At 41.0% G+C, this 20,410-nt stretch overlaps 1 protein-coding gene across 9 annotated transcripts in view; it reads right to left on the bottom strand.

The window, feature by feature from the left end:
* The window catches only part of LOC100691159 (serine/threonine-protein kinase WNK2), a 41,193-nt gene that overhangs the window by 17,601 nt on the left and 3,182 nt on the right, over window positions 1-20,410 (bottom strand). For 6 of the 9 annotated variants that reach the window (XM_019349642.1, XM_019349647.1, XM_019349645.1 and 3 more), the window contains exons 3-11: window positions 9,259-9,431; window positions 8,957-9,177; window positions 8,693-8,850; window positions 6,682-6,770; window positions 6,062-6,281; window positions 4,864-5,143; window positions 4,663-4,778; window positions 3,402-4,292; window positions 1,639-2,781 (exon numbers count right to left, since the gene is read on the bottom strand). In XM_019349642.1, coding sequence (XP_019205187.1) covers window positions 1,639-2,781; window positions 3,402-4,292; window positions 4,663-4,778; window positions 4,864-5,143; window positions 6,062-6,281; window positions 6,682-6,770; window positions 8,693-8,850; window positions 8,957-9,177; window positions 9,259-9,431 — 3,291 coding nt within the window. The remainder of the gene's footprint in view (window positions 1-1,638; window positions 2,782-3,401; window positions 4,293-4,662; window positions 4,779-4,863; window positions 5,144-6,061; window positions 6,282-6,681; window positions 6,771-8,692; window positions 8,851-8,956; window positions 9,178-9,258; window positions 9,432-20,410) is intronic. The other 3 variants (XM_019349644.1, XM_019349649.1, XM_025901825.1) reach the window with 3 other exon arrangements.

Genomic DNA, 20,410 nt, shown 5'->3' with positions numbered 1-20,410 from the left:
GAAAAAAAAAGCGGGACTTTAATGATGGCAGAGACTTATCCCTCACTTTGAAAACCTACACTTCCTTCCATTGACCCAGATTAGAATAGCTCACATTTTCCATTCTCTCCCTATTAATGCATTCAGTCTGAATCTTCCACCTCAGTGAACATTTGCACCACAAAACAGCAAGAGCAAGCCTTAGAAGGCTAACTGATACAGGGATGAAAACAACTCTTATTGTTTCATTATGGTTTCCATTATCTCTCTGTTGGCTGGTGTCTGAGGAAACTCCTGTTTATTGGCCTGTTTATTTCTTCATTCACCTACTGTCCACAAACACAGCTGTTTCTAATCGTCTTGACCCAATCAAAACTTGCCATTTTAATATAAAGAGTATCAAATGTACACTGTAATAAATAAAAATGTCAACTTCTTTCATCATTTAATGTCTCTCCCACACAGAGCATCACTGTTGAGACAACTTAATGCTGAATCACTCTTTCTGCTCCACAGTTACAGCACTGAATAATGGCCACAAGATGCAGAACAAGAGGATGAAACAAGCAAACCTTTGGGTGCAAAATGTTATGAATTAGAATGTGATTTTTTTTCATTATGACCAAAAGTTTAATCTGAATATTTCCCTCATGAAGTTTCAATTTATTTAACATAGTTTCACTTCATATGTTTTCCCTGGTAATCAATATCCCACCAGCAGCTGCTCTATACCCCATGGTTTGAGCCACTCCATTAATGTAGCATACAATTAGAAAAAAAACACTTACTTAGTCTTACTCTTAGTTAAATTACATTTCTGAAAACCTCTCAGATACATTAAAAGAATGGACCAAAGACTGTAAAGACTGAGACTGGCCAAGGACTGGTCAAAGTCAGAACCACTGTCCAGGATGAGTACATCAAGACGATGACCATGTGCTTAGTGAATACCTCAGGTAGCAAAAACCTGAGAAAGAAGAGGAGCAAGGAGAAGAACCGTCACAGAAGGACAGGCCCCTGCACGGTACATACCAACGGCAGATAAAGGAAGTGGCTGACATCCAGAAATCCTATCACTGGCTGAACTCAAGAAGATGTGCAGGTCGATGGCAACAGTGGTGACCCCTAATAACAAAGGTCAATCAAATGGACCAATACAGCAACACAGTGATCCACTTGGTAAAGTAAATCCATTGGGCATCTTTCTTGGCCCTCAGACAACAATTCTCATGGCTAAAGAACCAAATGGGACAGGCAAAAAAAAACCCCAACAACAAAAAAACAAAACAAAAAACAGTGGTGACCCCCAAGTTAGGCGATTGGCTCCAGCAGATCCCAAGAACAAAATCCACAGTCCTAGGAACAGCAAACATACTGCCCAGGACCCTCAAGCTCCCAGGCCTCTGGTAGAGGTCCCAAGCTTGAAGGATAAAGACCACCCGCAGAGGCAAGAGGGGAATTTTTATATTTATAGTAGAGACAAAATAAGGACAGACATATGGATAACCCGAAATCAAAAAGCCTCTAGTCACAGCTGTCATCAGCATGAGGACATGAACAGCATACGATCAAGGGAAAACCAGAAATTCAAAACTGGGGCACTATATATGTTACCTCCATATAGTTATTATACAGTAACCAGCTACACTATACACTCACCTGTTGGGTGGTATGTTCAGCCTGGCCTTGCTGAGAAGAGGTTGAAATGCTCTGAGAAGTCAGTACCTGGTTAGCTGCTATGTAATTCTGTGGACAGACTGATTGGGCAGGCAGGTACTGACTTTGACCCGGAGCTGTTTGTTGAAGCGCAGAATGTGCATAGCTCTGAGAGGCAGCATCATGTGGACCTGCAGCTGAGTAACTCTGATGTTTGGCTGGAACCTGCAAAACTTGAGTTGCGGTGGTTTGGGGCTGAGACTGGGAAACATCCTGACTCTGTTGTGGAACTGCTGTTTGGATAGTTTTTTGACTGTGCTGCTGGACATTTGGAGTGTGCACCTGTTGCTGTGTCGAACATTGAAGACTTTGTGATTGTTGGGTTGGATGTTGTGCCATTTGCTGGTGCATGGCATACACAGTTTCTTGGCCATGCTGGAGTTGAGGCTGAACACAGGCCTTCCCAGCGTTTTGCTGAGCATTTTGTGATAAAGACTGTTGGTGCTCTTGTTGAATGGATATTTGCTGACTGTAAAGTGCTGGTGTGGCGGAGTTTTGACTATGCTGCTGATTGGGCAGTTTGACTGTGGTTTGGGCCTGCTGCAGTGTGCTGGAAGCTTGTACTGGTTGACACTGAACTGTGGGTGCCATAGATGGGGCTGCAGATGCACGAGGACAATTTTCAGTTGGCTGCTGTGCTGGCAGAGTGGTTACTGCAGTTGGCTGCTGAACTGATCCTGATGCAGACTGAGCCTGTTGTAAAGTTGGGGCCACAGAGTTCTGAGATGTTTGCTGCACTTGTAAGGGAAAAGTCAAAGAGCTTGCTGCTGTTACTTGCTGCTGTTGCTGGACTGGTGCTTGATAGCTTTGTACAACATGTTGTGGCACAGCTGACGGTACAATGCTTGCTGCAGCTTGAGCCTGTTGCACATTTGGCGGTGAGTAGCTACCAGCACTGGCCGCATGTTGGATGTTGACTGAACATAGACTGGCTGGAGCTGGTGTTGGTGCACAAGGCTGAGGAGCATACAAAGTAGCAGGATAGCTGTGTCCAGGCGGGAGGTACTGTGGTGGTGCATGCACTGTGGAACTGGAAGAGGACAGACCCTGGACAGATTGTTGAGTCTGGTAACCTGCAGAACTGGCCTAAGGATCAAAGCAGATATTTTTAAGTTAGTATCTGTTGGAAATGAATTTTCTAGTCAATGATCAAATCTAACAACAGTTTATATGTGTGCCAGTTACATTAAGTCATTCTGGGTGAAAATATAATGAGATGATGAGGGATAAAAATAAGTTCATGAAACACGTTTTAACAATGAGGAGGTCTTGACAGGTGTGAGCCAAAATGAGAACACAAGGGAAAAAAGTAGTAGAGAAAGAGGATGTAAATCAGACAGCTGCCTCTTCCCCTTTGGTTAGAGGATATGTTTCAGTGTCAAGCTCAATAGGTGTTGCATCTGGACAGTCAAGCAGAGAAGGAAAGGTTAAAATCTGGATCAGTAGTTAAAGGCATTGGTTAAGGTTAATCGGAAGGAAATATCATATGTTAGAGGTTGCACCATTGTTTTCCGTCAGCAGCAAGCTTATGATTTCTAAGGAGACAGTTAGCTCTAGAGGCCTATGAGGGCAGCAAGACTCAGTGGGCAGTTGATCAGACCAGCTCCATGCAGAATAATGCAGAACCATCTACAAGCTGGGAAAATGTGTTAAGCAGGTGTTGGCCCCATCATGGGACACTAAAGCAACTTGCTTTTGTGACCTACCACTCCTACAGCCCTGGTAACTTGCTGCTCTCTGGCACAGCATCTGTCTTCACACTCCTGGAAAGGTTCGTGATCCCCAACATGACTGCTAATCTGGAACTGACTCTTTAGGCTGCAGTCTCCATCACTCCCGGTTGGACTGAGAGCAGCTGAAGAGTACAGTGATGAGGCTTGGGCAGGTGTGGGGGGACAAGGGGCTGCTTTGCGACTGATTATATTAAACAGGGACTGCTGCAGCTGTGAGAAATTGGAATAATCACTTGAAGGCTTCAGCTGTCCATAGCCAGGAGTGCTCATCATTCCACCAGGTGATGGGTGGTGTCTAAAGTCACACGGACATTGGTGCGTTGGCATGACACCAGAATGACAGTGGTGCCTCCAATCTTGTGACCTCAAATGAAGCATAGAAATGCATGCCTGGCACACAGAGCCCCTGTGCATTGCAATATGGTGGTTGTGATGAGAGGTCACACTCAGAAGACTACTAAGGTCAGAGTGCCTTCGTTCAGTTGGCACAGGAAGTGATAACGTCTCTGATGGCGATCTGATGTTGATATCACTAAGTCGGCGGTGGTCAGTAGGTGAAGAGACGGGGGAGATTTGTATTACTGGCATAGCACTCTGTGGGGAAAACTCTGAGTGCAGCTCAGCGGAGCTGAGTTCTGACTGTTCTGGTACCGTTGGGTTGGGACTGATTGATCTCTTAGACTGAATGAGGGCATGCAGTCGAGCAATGTGGTTTGCCCGTTGAATGTCAATAACAGGGGCACTTCCCCTCCGGCCTTCAGCTCCCAATCGAGCCCTGAGCTCTGGGCTCAGCGTTGCCCCCCACACTTCACCCCGTTCGCAGTACTGGGGTCGATCTGTCAGAAAATGGCTACTGCTCGGGCACTGATCGAGGAACAACCCAAAAGCAAAACATATGTTACTCAAAATAAACAGGGCATAACAAAAAGAATATGATGATGTGGTGAGGACAAACAAACTTGTTCACAAAGACAAATAAATGTATGAAAAATATATCGGCAAGTTATGAAAAATACATCGGCAAGTTATGAAAAATACATCGGCAAGTTATCTTCAAATGTAAAGAAATGTGTATGCATGGTAACTCTTAAATGTGTGAATGAAGCGTGTGTGTGGGTGTTTGTGTGTTCAGTTTCAAGGTCAAGTGCGTGTTTGCTAGTTCTAAATAGTCTATGTTTTTATATAAAACTGAATGCAAATGGTCCACCAGGGTGTGGAAGCTCCTGATACAGACCTGCTGTGTTGCCATAGTAATAGGCTCGAGCAGGGACTGGTAGAGGACACTCTGCTGGCTGCTGTGGGAGTCCGAGTACACTGTGGAGCCCATGCCACTGTCAAGTGTGCTGTCTGCTGCAGAGACACATAAATCATCCACTCATAAAAAAGTCAAAGATTAGGCGTGTGTTTCGGAGTAGATGAGAACAGAATCTCTTACATGTTACTGAGGTGGCACTGGCTGGGAGGGTATGCAGCCTGTTGTACTGGTCTGCCTCTGGCTCTTCTGGTTCCAGCACAAGGGGCTGCCCTACATGTGGCGCCCCAGCAGAGATGCCCTGAGATGGAGTCATCTGGGTGCTGTGTCCTCCTTCACCCTGATTCTCTGCAGCCGCTGCAGACACTGTGCGCTCTCTTCTCCATTTGATCAGTGCCACACGGTCCCTGATCGACTTTCCCACGGTCTTAGCATCGCTCTCGTGGAAGAAGCCAGACTCCACCTGAATTGATGAGCAATTAGAGAAAAGGGAAGAGCATGACTTCCAGGATATTTTTAGCAGTGAGCCATGTGAGGGAAGAGAGGGTGCATATAAAAAGGGGAGTGCACGAGGCAGAAAGAAGGAGCAAGAAAAGGAAGGAAGAGAAAATCTATTTTAAGGGGATCAGAGCAGTGGGGAAACGTTTCCTTTGTCTGCTGCTTGGCTCACTCTTCACAACAGAGCTGTCTGGTCTGTTACATCAAAACGTCCGTCTTTCGCTCCAGTGTTTGCATGTGATGTACAAACAAATACAAAAATGTTGTGCTATGTACTGCACTGTTTCAAAGGAAGCTTCATCAGGAAAATTCCTCCACATGTTTTTCTCACTAAAGGTGTGACATCTGCAGTTTTACTGTGTGCTACCCTTATTTTCATTTCAAAACCTGTCTTAGGCTGAAGAAAGGCTTACAATGACAATGTTTACATTCCCTATCTGAAGATAACCCAATACACTTTCTCCAATACCCCTATTAAGGCACTTTTTCTATGGTGTAAAAGAATGTTAGACAAGTGACAAAACAAGAGTTTGAGTAGTGAATATCATCGCTCCCACATTGAGAACTTTTTTTCTGGATCTTGTTTTTATTGCTGGGCCTGTGGAAACCTTATCTGATTACATTCACTCGAGAAAACTTTGTAAACAAAAAGAAAAAACTAGTACTATATTCCTGGAAGTTATCAATCTTAGCAATCTGCACTATATAAAACCAAAAACTAGAAGATAATAAGCCTCTAAGAAATGCAAAGTTTAAAAGTGTGATAACAAAAAAACATAAAACGACAAAGAAATAGAAACCATTTCTAGTACTCAACATTCAGATTTAAAATTTCCATGTATGAAAAGAATTCTGTAATGTATAGCTAAAACTATTTACTCACCATTTCTTGTGCGACAACCTCAGGCACCTCCTTCTCCAGGTCAAATGTAAACTCAATAGCCCCACTCTCCTTGTATTTCCCTTTTAACTTCTTGGGGTCCTCCACCCACAGTTTGAGCGCTATTGAGGACTTTTTTCCATCATCTTCCTCAGCTAGCTCCACCCTCACACCTGTGTCCTCGGCAAAAAAAGCGTGATTCAACAGATCTTTGATCGTGTACCTGAGAGCAGAAAAAGAAAAGCTCTGACTCCAGTGGAAATGTGTTCAAGATACAGTAATGTTAACAGTGACACAGAGACATTCATGGTCACATATTACCTGTGCTTCCCAGATCACCAATCACTGAACCTAATCATGATTCATTGAAATAAAAACAAACAAACAAAAAAAGCCACAAGAAACTAATTAAAGGTTATTTGCCCTGATGTACACAAACTAATTATGTAACAGAATTGAAAGACACCCTGCAGATATGGATAGAAACTGCAGTGCTGCTGAGAGCCCAGCTGTCAGTGCCACAGCAATGAAACGGGGGAGGTGAGACAAGGCATGAAAGACGAGAGGGCACCTTGTGGGCCCTGTTGGCTGGACGCTGGACATCGCCGGGCACAGTCACTCACCGTTCCTCTTTCTTTTGGCAGATGCACTCTCCAATGATCTCCTTGATTTCAGGATCCATGACCTTGTTGTAGCTGGCTGGCTTTACTCCCTGAGCACAGGAAATATAAGCAAAACATTGTGTTTATGTCATGAAAGGATGTCATGTTGATGAGAAAACATAACAAAAGAGAGAAAAAAAGGAACACGTGACTGGAAATTTCTTTTTTGTGATGCTCCACCCAAATCTTATCTTCTTAGTATCACACACTCACTCTCTGTAAAGAGAGCCGAAAGTACCACAGCAGTGATCAGTTGGAATTCATGTCAGGTCCCACAAAGAATAAAAACATCCAAAGCAAGCCTGACAAAAACTCCGGCAGCATAGTAAATTTCTTAAAAGTACAGCTCAAAGCACAAAAACCACCTCGTTCTCAGACAAAGGCTTTCAGAGTTCCTATTTACACATGTTAGAGCAGCCAGATGTTGTTTTGTAAACTACTATTACAGTCAGTTGGTCTAAATTCGGCTGTTTTGACTGTGCAGACGGTCCTGTTGTCACAGCTGGTGTGGTTTAACAATAGATTTGATGCCCAATAGATTTTGAGCAGTTCTTCTAAAAATGGATGAATTCCGTCTTTTCTTAATGTAACACTTCTATTCAGATTTTTTACAGGTATAATCTACCTATTTATTTTTTAACGGTGCAGCCAGACTATATATAACGTGTGATATAATTAACTGGAGAAAATAAAATTTCTGCATCAAAATAAACTAGATGTAAAGTATATGCATATATCTGGATTAACATTCCAACCAATTATTCAGCTGGATGCTGTATCTCTTCAGGGAGTACACACAACGTATAATGCTATTAGGGTTTCTCTTTGATCAGCCTCCTATTAACATCCCACTGTGGAAGGCACATTCATATGAATACAATGTAAAAAATAGCAACTATAGAGAGCTGCACTGATGCTCCCTAACCATTAATATAGGCTGAGAGGCTGCTTTAAGTTACTAACAGGTGAAAGAGTCTGTTTTTTTAGGTCCAACTCTGCCAAGTTTTAAAAGTGAAAAAAAAAAAAATCAGTATTCAAAGCACTTTGCTTTGCAAGCAAAGGAAGATGTACAGAAATACAGCCTTTAGGCTTCATCCAGAAAACAAAGGAAACTTGGACCCCCTGTGTGACACCATATGGCTGATTAGACTCTTCAACCAAGAAATTCAACGCTGAGGAATCATCTACCTGAAAATGGTGCCTATTTTGTACTCTGGACTTGGCAAAAGAAACATCCCAACCTTGCTATGCCATGTTCACAAAGCATGACCTTGAATTATTAATACATTAAAGAAGTCACTTTCTTGCTACATATTTTAGAAACCAAGTTTTACAGAGAAAACTTGGTAAACTGGAAAAATGAATATTTGGAAAAGTATTATTTTATGATACTAACAATTTCTTAATTTTAATAAACAGTGCATTTATCACCTTAAAGGTTTTGCATTTAACACTGGTGACAGTTGATGAGCAATTAGTTCAGCCTCTTTTTGCCTGTATATCATGTTTTATTCCAAGCATATTGTCATTATGGTTCATCATATTTCTATTAGGGCTACTTAACATTCATTCATTAATGTTTAAATACTGGACAGATCTCTAGGTTTCTGTTAAAATCCCTGAGTGTAAGCCCATTTTTGACAAGTCATTCCCTTAATCTTAATTTAACATTAAATATTTAGAGGTTCAATTTGTATGCATAATTAGAGCTCCTAGAAATTTTGACCAAAGTATGTTTTCCCTGAATAGGTGATTTTGGTGGAAACATATTAATGTAAATGGAAAACACCATGCTGTGTGACCAGTTACAGAGTGTACTGCATAACTGTAGCATCCCTGGTTTGATTCCAGCTGAAGATCTTTGTTGCTTGCTAAAGCCCTCTCTGCCCCTCTCCCTTTCCTTCACAGTCAGGTGTCCAAAATAAATGCAAGAATTAATTTTTTTTTTTTTAAATCGCACAGCATGACTCACACTGGTAACTTTGCGGTAGATTTGAGCAGCATTCTGACACTCAGAATAGGGATATTCAGAGGTGGCCATTTCTAGCATACACATGCCAAAGGCATACACATCCACAGCCTCATCATAGTGTTCCTCATACATCTCTGGGGCCATGAACTCTGGAGTGCCTGCAGAAACAGACGGAGAGAACAAGAGTGCCCAGTTGACAAATTACTAATACTTCTTACTGTAAGAACCACAAATCTGTCAAGTCACATTTTAAAAGTTTCCTACCTATGACACTCTTAGCAAAAGAAGCTGCCTTGAGTGTTGCCAGACCTAAATCCCCTATCTTCACTGAACCTGTAGGTCCAGTAATAAAGATGTTGTCACATTTAAGATCTCTGTGAATGATGGGAGGTGTCCTGGTGTGGAGAAAGTGGAGGCCTTTAAGGATCTGTCTACACCAGCTCCTTAGCACTTTGGGCTTCATTACCTTGAAACGCTTTAGATAGCTGCATGAAGGAAAGGGAAACCTATTAGACCATAATTAAATGAGCAGCAAAATAAAAGCATGTGCCTACATCCATACTCACGTTTTTAGCGTTCCCGACGTCATGAGCTCTGTTACTAAAACAATGCACTTCTTTCCTTTAAGAGGTGATTCCCAGAAGTCATAGAAACGGACGATGTTGGGATGCTGGAGACCCTTCAACATTTCTGCTTCCTCTTTAAAGCGCTGACGTTCCATTTTAGAAAGCTTACGATCCTAGAGGAAACAACAGATGAAGAAATGATGACTATGAAGCCCCTAAAATAACTGTAAAACATATCTGCTTCACAAAAACTACCAGATGGAAGAGCATCCCATCGTTCCTCCACATTTTAAATTCATGCTTCCAGTATGCTTTTGAAAGTGGGAAAGACGGAGCAGGTGAGAAGGAGGTTAGTGTCAGTCTCTGAGACGTATACACATCTCTAATTAGACCATATGTGCGTCAAAGCCGATGACTGTCACAAGTGTATGTGTGTGGGAACATTCAGATGAATGTCTTTTTCAATCAGTAAGAACATCCTGCCACATCTTTTGTTTGCAAATATATTTTTAGATGTAATATGGTCAGATGTGACCTCTTACTTGCTAGCTTTGATTTGTCCAGGAACACTGAGGACGTGTAAAGAGACAGAGGGGTGACAAACCACAGCCACTCATGGGAGAATGAACCCAGGCATTAACATTGTCACACCCTCAAAATGCTGTGGCTAAAGGTTATGTGTCATCGATCTCTGCCATCTTTCTCTATCTCTTTCACTCGCTTTCTCACTCTCTCACCCTCTTAGTCCCCTCCCCCCCACATCTGCAATCTATCTCCTTCTCTGCACCCCGACCACTCCCTTTTTCATCCCCAACATCCCCCCACAAACACAAAAAGCATCTTCTGTAGCTACTCTCTCACCATTTCTCAGTTCCTAGTCTGGCAGCACCATGCTGTATCTAGTGCAAGGTTGTGGTTTCTTTCCTGTGATTTTTTTTTCTTGTCTTTTTTTTACGGCCACTACATCAACGACTTATATAACACACATACACACTCAACAGTGAGCTGTGTCTAGCAGCAAGACCCCACCCATCACAGAAACCGACGACACTGATGGTGGAATGCAGTGAAAACAACCTAGCAGGATTTAATCTATTCAATTATTCACCCAAAGTCAACTTTCTTCTTAGATGAAACTGCAATTAGAAAATGAGCACGAAAAACCAGAAAAATTAACAACATTGTGATTCAATGTGTTGAGGAGTGGATTGATGTGATGGATAAGGCTTGCATGTATAAGAATGTGGCATGTCAGGTTTTTTTGTGTAAGTGTGTATGGTGGTGATGGTGGTGGTGAGGGGTGTGGGGATTTTCACTGCACTCTTCTGAAGTCCCATGAATAATTCAGTTCTGCAGAGAACTCTTTCTACTGAAGCAAGCTGAGCAATGAAAGGCTTGGGCTGGCTAAGTTGGGCTGGGTTATCCCCATGTGCTGTTTGTTGCACAGGAGCGCCACATGGTCTGAAGCTTACCTGAAACATAGGTCTAAAAGAGAGCAACAAAGAGGAATAAGGAAGACAGCTTAAAGCATGAGCACTGCAGCTTTCTTTCCTTTAGGCAATTGCCCCCCTCCTCTCCCTAGATTATTTCCTTTATTGCTCCCTTGCTTTCTTGATCTCATCTTTCAGGAAACCTGCTGCTTTTTTCAAATAAGCCCCAATTCAGAGTGTTCCCCAAGCTCCAGTCACACTCCCCGCATCACCCCCTCCATTTGCACCCTCACTTGTCTTTCCCTCTTAGCAGACACTGGGGTTTCTGCATAATTCAGAAGCCACATGCAGGCTCAGAGGCGTGGTTCACTGCGTCGAGAGTTATGTGCACTTACATGCTTTTGCGCACTGAGAGAATGGAAGAATGTCACTTTGAAACTCAATTTCCTCATAGCTACTGTGAGGTCTTTAACAAGTGTGACTCATTACGGTACATTTGCTATCCAAACTGCACTACAAACAGACCATTTATTGTTTGTGTGCATGTATGTGCATGTAATCTTATCGCACCTGTGCTTCATAGCAGAGCAGGTAACTGCTTGAGTGAGGTCAAACGCACAAACTGAAAACTACAGCAGGCAGCAAGGGCAGAAAAATAGATAGTGACATTATCAGGAAGCAATCTTTAAACCTGTTCTCTACAATGCTGCCATCCACTATATCTGTCTGCTCACCTCTGTTAATTCCACAGCTCTGCTAGCTCATACAGCGACACAGAAGTATCAGAATGAGAAAGCAAACCACCAGGTTTTTTGGTGTTGGAAGAATCAAGTAATGGATGAAAATGAAAATATTAGATCCAGGAACTCATAAATGCAGTGTCAAAATCATATTCCTGACCTAATGTCACATGTCATATTAAGTAGGAATAGCATACTCCTACTGTGAAGGGATCGCTATCAGTCCAGCTACTTTACCTGAGGATTTAAGGATAATTATAACAAAGCTGTAAGAGTTACACTTCCTAATGAGAGGAGCTTACTGATTTTATATAAAGGGCTTTAGCCTTTTCCCTGAAGGCTACTGACATAATCAGACACGCTTAAATTTTTTGTGGATCATGACATGAACATTCCCTTCATCTGGATTTAAATTACACTGATGTAACAAATGCTACCCAAAATTACAGTATGTACTAGCATCTGGTATGACTCTAATTGTACCATGTTACATGAGCCCAGATGTCACTACATGAAAAATGAACCTCAATCAATTCACAATCCATCTGAAAGCATAGAACAATGCTAAGGTTGTGAAGTGGCACATGGATTGAGTGGCTAATGAGTGACTACTGACAAATGTAGTTCACACACAGCTCCGTTCTGTCTGAAGGAATCTTATGACTGTAATTTTTTATGGACTCCCTTCAATTGTGTCTATTTTAGTTTGTCACAGTTTCCCCCAATGAGACAAAGTCTCTTACCTAATATACAAATATGTGAAGTTACTGAACCAGTGAGATCCGCATCCTAGAGGCTAAATGTATTAGGAGAGAAACAGGTTTATGCATTAGTCCTGATTATGTCAGCCAAATTACAAATTGTCTGGCTGTTTCTTTGCCACTACAACTTAACGTTCCTAATTACTATTTCCGCTTTACCTAATTAACTTGGCCTCATCTTGATCCTTAGTTAACAAGGAGCAGATTAGCAACACTGGGACTCCGTAGCCATAGTGTGATTGGGATTTGTATTCTAACAACTTGTCAACAAATTTTAATATTAAAAAAAAGGACAGCTGAACTCATATTTACTGTCATATATTTTTGTCAGTAAATGAAGATTAAGAAAATATTTTACCTGAATATAGGTTATTTGTAAAATCCAGTAAAACTTGACTTGCATACCCCAATAGGCAGAAATCACACAGCAAATAGGCCTTAGTATAGGATTTAAATGCCGCATTGAAAAGCTCAGGTTCAGTCACACTTACAATGATAATGTGACGCATTAACAATCAATACAGGTCATACTCCTTTAACCGTAGGTGTGATAGCTACAGCACTACCTCCTTACTGCCACATCTTATTCAGTTCATGCAGACATTTTAACAAAAATGTTTGGACTCGAGGGAAACAAATCCTGGTTGCCAGGCTGAGGCGGTATGATAATTTACTTGGCCACCCTTTCCACCCATCCTTAATAACAGATGACTACTGCAGTGCTTCCGATGCTGTAACAAAAGCTGGTGCAGGGTGAGCCATGAGCCAGCAGACTGCCCGCAGCTGAATTGTGTCCCATCAGTCATGACTGCAGGAGGCTTTGACCGGCAGCTGTGCCAGCTACCATTATCCCTGTATTCATTGTTATACACCTGCCATACAACCATGGTAAACCCAAGCAGAGTAAAATGGCATAACCGGCATTCAGGGTGGCCCAGTATAATGTTTTAAACAAGAAAGGGCTGGTGAGATGTCTGAAAAGCATTCTGAAAGAGACAAATGTATGCTTCACCTAGCCTTGGGAGGGAGGAGTCAAAGAGGCAGAACAACATTCAAGATGAGAAGCCACTCCGATACTGTGGCAGAAAACAACAATCAGACTATGACCAAATGATTACTTTGCTGTTTGGGCATCAAAAGTGTGAGCTAAGAAAACGGAAGGGGAGAAACAAGCAGATACTATGAGAAATAAATGCATCACAGACACACTGAGAACAGAAGAAAAACAGAACATAAGATACTACATGAAATCAATGAATTGGAGGCTGATCATATTAAGAGCACTTATGATTGTTGCTTGATGTTTATGTGTATGAGTGTGACTAGCTGATTGTGACCAGCAGTTAGCCAAAGCATAGAAACCTCCTATAAAGCTCTTTTCTGTGAAAATGCATAGGCTGAAAAGGAAGTGGGGGGTTTTTTGACACAAAGAAAAACATTTTTCTAATACTCACTTATCTCCTCAAGAGACGAGCAGTTGTGTATGAAAACTGTTGAATGGATTTACAACATTACCATTGTCTAAGAACTCAAATACGCATAAATATTGAGGTATATTCTTCATTACGACAGTCTTGAAAGTGCTGCCTATTTTACAATTTAACAAAGTTGAGATCACTAGAAACAGACGGTTTAACAAAAAGAAAATCATCCAATTGCAAAAGGCTATATTTTTTAAAGCAATGGACATAGAAGCTTGCAGTAAACTTTAAATACATGGCTTAATGTAAAGTTTTACATACAGAACTTTCAAAACTGTAGCCTCTCGCATTCACATGGCCTACTGAGAGGCGTTTATTTTTTTATATATATATCTATATCTATATATAGATATAGATATATATGCATATACACACACACACACTGTATTAAATACACTAATACAAAAAAGTTTAGGAGTTCTAAATCAGATGCAATGAAATTTGTAAGAATAGCTTAACCAAAAAGCCTGTGTGTCCAGCCAACCCAATCCAACCCAAGGTACGACAGCTGGTGGTGACACTTTCAATACACTGACCCCAAACACTGATGCTTAACGGTAACACGGTCACTCAGACCCATTGTAAACACCATGGAGGAGCTGACAGAGTGGCTACAAATAGCTGCGGTGCTATGATACACCGGGTGGCAAATTTTACCCATCTGCTCTAAACTTCAGACAAATTCACAAATTTGTTCAGTGTCCATGTAAATGACTAAGGCCTACTGTAGCCAGTGTGGACCGGTGCAAGCCAGAAAGTGAGAGTGCAGAGGGTGGACAGACTCGCACATGTCCTGCATCGTACAGACCACTGATGATGAGGGTTGGCACTGAGATAAGGACAAGAGCAATGATTTGTCGAGTAGAGCTACCCTGACTTGAACTGGGTGGCCTGGCTAAACTCCCTGGTTTGACAATTTTAGAATCTGCTGCAGTGTTTGGAGCCACAGAGCCACTTAGACAGCCTTTATTCAGCATAATACCCTGACCCAGACTAAACAAGTAAAATACCAGGAAGAAGGATTCCTAAATTGTTTAATCAAAGAATTAGAAACTTCTTATAGCAAAGACAACAATCACATATTCAGTTTATCAGCACATTTGAGGATTTATAAATGAAATAAGCTCCCAGCATAAATGTTAATAGCAGTTTACAGTAATAGTGACTTAAGATGGAAGTGCTACAGTGAGCCCATTTGTTTTTTAGTCATTACATAAACAGCTTAGTAACGCAGAGGCCAACTAGTGTGTGTATTAAAGTAACCCTTGTCTTCATACCACAAAGCCTAAGCAGGAGGCCTTAACAGGATACAGAGGTGCTCTAGGTTTGTTCATACAAATAACCTTCTTGAATTCCAAAAGGGATTACTAGTCCTAATGAGCTGTTGTGACACTTTCTATTGTTGGGGGGGAGGAAAGAGGGCGGTCAAAGGCCATTTAGCTAAATGTCCTAATGTAAGGTGCTGCTCTGAAAGCTGCTTAGTGAATCCCTGTACGAACTGTTAAGGCAATACTACAGCGGATGTACTGGCACAGCAAGTCAGACACAATATATATAGACCACAAGATATAAACTGTGAAGACTGCAGCATAGCAACGTGTGTCAGCTTTAATAAAAGTCTAGCCAATGTGGCATTTAAGTCAAAACAAGGCTGCATACAAGAGGTCCGATAGCCACCCCTGTAACTGATAGACCGTTTTAGGCAAACCCTAATGTGTAGCTTCCATTACTGGTCAATTAACTAATTAATCACTTGAAAATTGCTCTGCAGCTCCCTGATAAACATTTAACTATGCCCAAGCAAATTTGAGTCTGCTTCGAACACTTATAACATCAGTGTATTTTTCAGTGTGGGACATTTTATTAGATCAATAAAGAAAAAGAGGTATGGACCACAATATTGAACTGCAATGTGCTGAACAATACCGCAAACCTAAGGCTTTAAATTGACAAAATATCACATCTCACAGGAATTATAACTGATATGATTCTGGTTTTCTTAATTTTATCCACCTGTCTATAATGTAGCATTTTATAGTAAAAATATTAAAAATCCTGCAACTGTCTCTTTAACCAAATGTTTGCTTAAATCACAGTAAAGGAGTTTTCCCAACTTTTTTTAATCTAACTGAAAACATTCAAAACATTGTGTATGTCTGTGTATGTATGTGCTCCCCATTATCCCTCCTAAACATTACGATAAAAAAAATATTTATTCCTTTGCAGCTTTTCCTTTCAGACAATGTGGGACAAAGACCATGAATAAACCAACATACCAGGTGAGAGTTGTTGGATAAGCAGCATTTTACCAGTTAAGACATGCTGTGGATTTACAATTCTTTCTAAAGCCCTTTAAGGAAAAGGAATAGGAAACATTTCTGGTTTCATCAATAGAGTACATACAGTTCAGGCCTAGGCTTTGTTCATAATGATAAGTGATGGTTACTAGATCCAATTATGTTGCAACTTGAACTATAGAGTGACCAGCACACTGATTCAGCCATATAGCAAACACATTCAGATGCTGTCAAATTAATGGAAATGACTTAAATGAAAACAACAGCAACAACAAAAAAACTGTACAAGAGGAAACTATCACACCTGCCGCATGCAACTATACCACACGTCACACCAGTAGGCATATCTGTCTTTGCTATTGCTTTTCAGTTGACTTGGTGACGTGGGAATTCAGATGTGATGAAAGATGGGGCAACAGATAAGGCACTGCCACAGTGAATGGCTCTCCATGCTGCCCAGGGCCTCTCAATGCCAGATGGGCTGTAAACAATGACCCATTTGGGCATCTCCAACTTTGTTTACCTTTTTTCATCTGTGCAGACAAGGAGAAGATGTGTTATTACACATGTTAATCCAGAGAGAAAGCATGGTATCATCTTGTCAGATGAGAGTGCAATCTAAATCTATGATTACAGTGAAATCCAGCATTTGGAGTGAAGAAACAGACCTAGTGAGTAAGCTGCTGGGTTTGTTTGGTTCAAGAAATCCCAAATCTTCAGCAAAGACAGGCGGCCTGATAACACTGCCATGGCATCATTGCCAACTCTGCAGTCACAAGCTGAAAGCTGAAAAAAGAGATTTAATCTACAAAATAAGCTCACTGCCAAATACCTGAGAAGTCTGCAAAAGGTCAGAAGTAAACTGTCTGCAAGTGTGCACACAGCATTCAACACTGAGATAAAAATCAATACACTGAGCCACAAGTGGTGGAAAGAAAAAGTTTCCAAAGTTTAGAAGATAAATTCCACAGAGCAATAATGATTAAGACAAAGAAAAAAGAATCACAGGATGTGTTTCTTCTCAACAATGAAAGGACTGAAAACAGGCATCCTTCTCTCACATTAACATCCTTGCATGAGCCAGGGCCATCTGTGATATGCCAGCAGCCTGGCACAGAAACAGAGATGTGGGGGAGATGGGCATGAACGGGAAGGGGCAGGGTTGAGAGAGAGACGAGGGAGGAAGAGAGCAAAAATAAACATGAGACCAGATTAAAATTTCTAGGGAGGAAAGCCATGTGACCATGAGAAGGTGGGAAAACGGTGGAAAATCAGAGTGATATCTCATGTTTCTCCGTCTTCCATGGGGGTATCTCCTATTTTCCACAACAGTTCGCTTGGAACGGCAAAGCTGGCATCAAGCACATGCCACACGTAAGATTTTACCCCCACGTTCGGCATGTTTACTCTGACCTACTTCAGGTGCAAGCTTAAGACTTGCTGAAACCTGCACTTTATTATTTTGTTGAATATGACCAAAAAGATCTTGTGTGATTGTGGGCAGGAGAGCTCTGAGTCTGTGCAGCGATTTTTACCATGCTATCTCAGGGTAATACTATGAAGCAAGCTCAACACAGCTAGGCCCTCTTTGCATTGGATGGCTTGGGAAAAAAAACAAGAAAGCCTAGAAAGATAATGGATATAATGGCGGTTATAAACTCTCTTGAACCACATTTTCCACAAGCGTGCATAAAAGATACTTACAAAACGAACAAATTGATTGGTGCCACAAAAAGGGTAAGAGAGGAATCCATCAGTCCATTCATTCTTTTTTCCACTTATGTAATTCAGGGTTGCAGGGGGCTCTATCCCAGCTGTCACAGGGCAAAGGACAAGGTATACCCTGGGCAGGTTGTCTGTCTATCACGGGGTGCAAGCGAGGAATGCTGGCAGAGAATTTATTAATGGCAAAAAGTTATAATTTCGATAATATTTATCTTACCCAGTGCAAGCCCATTGCTGGTGTTTACTTCTAACATAAAAGCTGCTCATTAGAACATCATACTTTTAAACATGGAACTAATGAAGTACATTTGCACTTTCAGTGACAGATACCTGGAAATTACTTTGGCTACTGTGACTGATTCATTTTACTCAATAAATATTCTCTGTGATTCTCTGTAAATACCAACAGAATAACACATGTTATCATCTGTGTTCTATTAGCTGTAATACCTGCAGTATAAAACAGGCTTAACCGAGAAGAGAAACAATTTTATGCGCTTTTAGAGCTGATATAGATGATTCACTGCAGTCTTCAGACACATGTTGCTCCTCAGAAAAAAAAGAAAGCACAGCTGGAATCAGAATAGAATAAATTCAAACCATTAAAAAAAAAAAACAGATATTCTGAGATATTCTGCAGAATATCTCAGCTTTCTGAAAGTTCCAGCAATCCCACTCAGTGGTGTATCATAGAGATGTTGGCAGAGACCTATCTGCTTGTACAATTGTGCCTCCAGGCTGTATGTGCTGACCATCCTGGTTATATATATATATGTATTTTAAAGCAAGCTGTATAGTAAGCCAAAACTGCACCAAATAACCCTGCACAACAGCAACTGTGACATCTGTTTTGGCACTGGCTGCTGTATACAAAGAAGAAAACAGCTTGCATGCGCTACCTGTGAGATGTGCAGTATATATATTAGTATGGTGATCCAGTCAGGTTCAAAGAGCTCCACCTTCAAAAGTCTGCCTTTAGGCTCAATATACACTGTGATCCAATTGATCTCACTTCTTAGTTCATCTCTCCAGTGATTTCATCCTGATTACAGCTTGACAGACAATAACATTGAGGATGATGCTGATAAAGCCTACTGAAGCTACTCATTCTTCTACTTTCTTTAGGAGTAAAGAATCTCATTTGCCGTACTACAGTCTGCAGATTATTACAAATGCCCATAATTAAGAAATGTGCTGTTGGTCTAACAGCACAATGCAGCAACTCTAAACTTAAAATTTAATTCAGACATTGTGTAATATAGCCATGTAAATACATACTGAAGCATCCAGAATGACAGATTAAACAATGTTTAATGCTACATCCACACTAGCCCGGATAGATTTGAAAACGTGAAACGCAAGACAATTCGACCTGCCTCATTTCTGTCTGCTGTTTATTTACTTTCCGACACTTCACTGCAAAATGTTGAGGAAAAGCACCAAGTTTTTTTAAATGGACAAACAATGAGGTGGAGTTGTTGCTGCGAGTAACACAAAAGTACAAAGTTGCAAAAGCGAGTGAGAATTAAAGAATTTGAAGAAAAGCTATCTGAAGCATGTACAAACTGATATTAATCTTTAATAGGGCTGTCAAAATTGAGAGCAAACCAAACAACTGCCGTATAATGCCCTCCGCTATCTTAGTTTAATTGGTCACTTGACTGCATCACACGACTAAAATGTGTCATCGTTTTCAAAAACTCTCAGTTTTCGCTGTCCACACTGCGACGGGAAAGCACCGTTTTCAAATGTATGGGTTTTCAAGAGCGTTTTCAAAACGCTGCGTTTCCCTTGAGCGAAAACGCCGTCTACAGTGTGGACGGGAGGCCAAAATGGAGAGAAAACGATGCATTTTCAAACGAAAACGCATTAGTGTGGATGTAGCCTAAGTAACTTTTCCACAAAAACTTCAAGCTTCTCAAATGTAACTTTCAATATGTTTTCTTAGCTCTTTAAAAAAACATAAAGGAAACACCTTGGAATTGAGACAGGACAAGATATCTGAAATTTCACTTAATCCAATGGTGTTTTATAGTCACTCAGTCTATAAAACATCAGAGAAGGACATTAATTGTCTTATATTTTGTATTCTGTAACCAACAGCAAAAATTCCAGAGTAAAAATCATTTGGGAATGTGTAATTATGCATTTCTGACAGATAAAACTAATAAATAGCTTCAACTGACTCATTAATCAATAAACCGCTGCAGATTAATTATCCAGATATCACTAAGGAGGCAAGGAAACTTTAATGATTCAAATGGACAATTAAGAAAATAAATTGATAATAATTACCTAAACTGCATCTGCTATGACAGTTTAACAACACATGAAAGAGTTCTGCATGTTATTTTGTTTATCCGACAGTATCTAATGGAAGACCTTCAGCTCAAAGCTACAACAGTGTATTTGAGATGACTACATGATCATTTGAATCATGATTAACATCCATTGTCAACTGTCCACTAGAGGGAGTTTTAATGTGTCTGTAGGGAAAAATAAAATAGAGTACATAGATCCCTCTTCCACATTCTCCATCCACTGGCCTGAGCATAACTACAGCTTTGTGTTGTCCAGTTGAGGTAGGCTCGGGGCTGCTTCCTGCTGTCAGGATGCATGATATCATCATCAAAATGAGGCCTCCGAGTCTCAGTGTGTCTTTGCATGCTCAACACTGGCATGCTATCTTTAAAGTCTTTTTATGTGATGTTGTGTGTC

Source organism: Oreochromis niloticus, linkage group LG20, assembly GCF_001858045.2.
Source record: "Oreochromis niloticus isolate F11D_XX linkage group LG20, O_niloticus_UMD_NMBU, whole genome shotgun sequence".
NCBI classification, from domain to species: domain Eukaryota; kingdom Metazoa; phylum Chordata; class Actinopteri; order Cichliformes; family Cichlidae; genus Oreochromis; species Oreochromis niloticus.
Note: the sequence above shows the minus strand (reverse complement) of the source record. Positions and strands in the feature narration are given on the sequence as shown.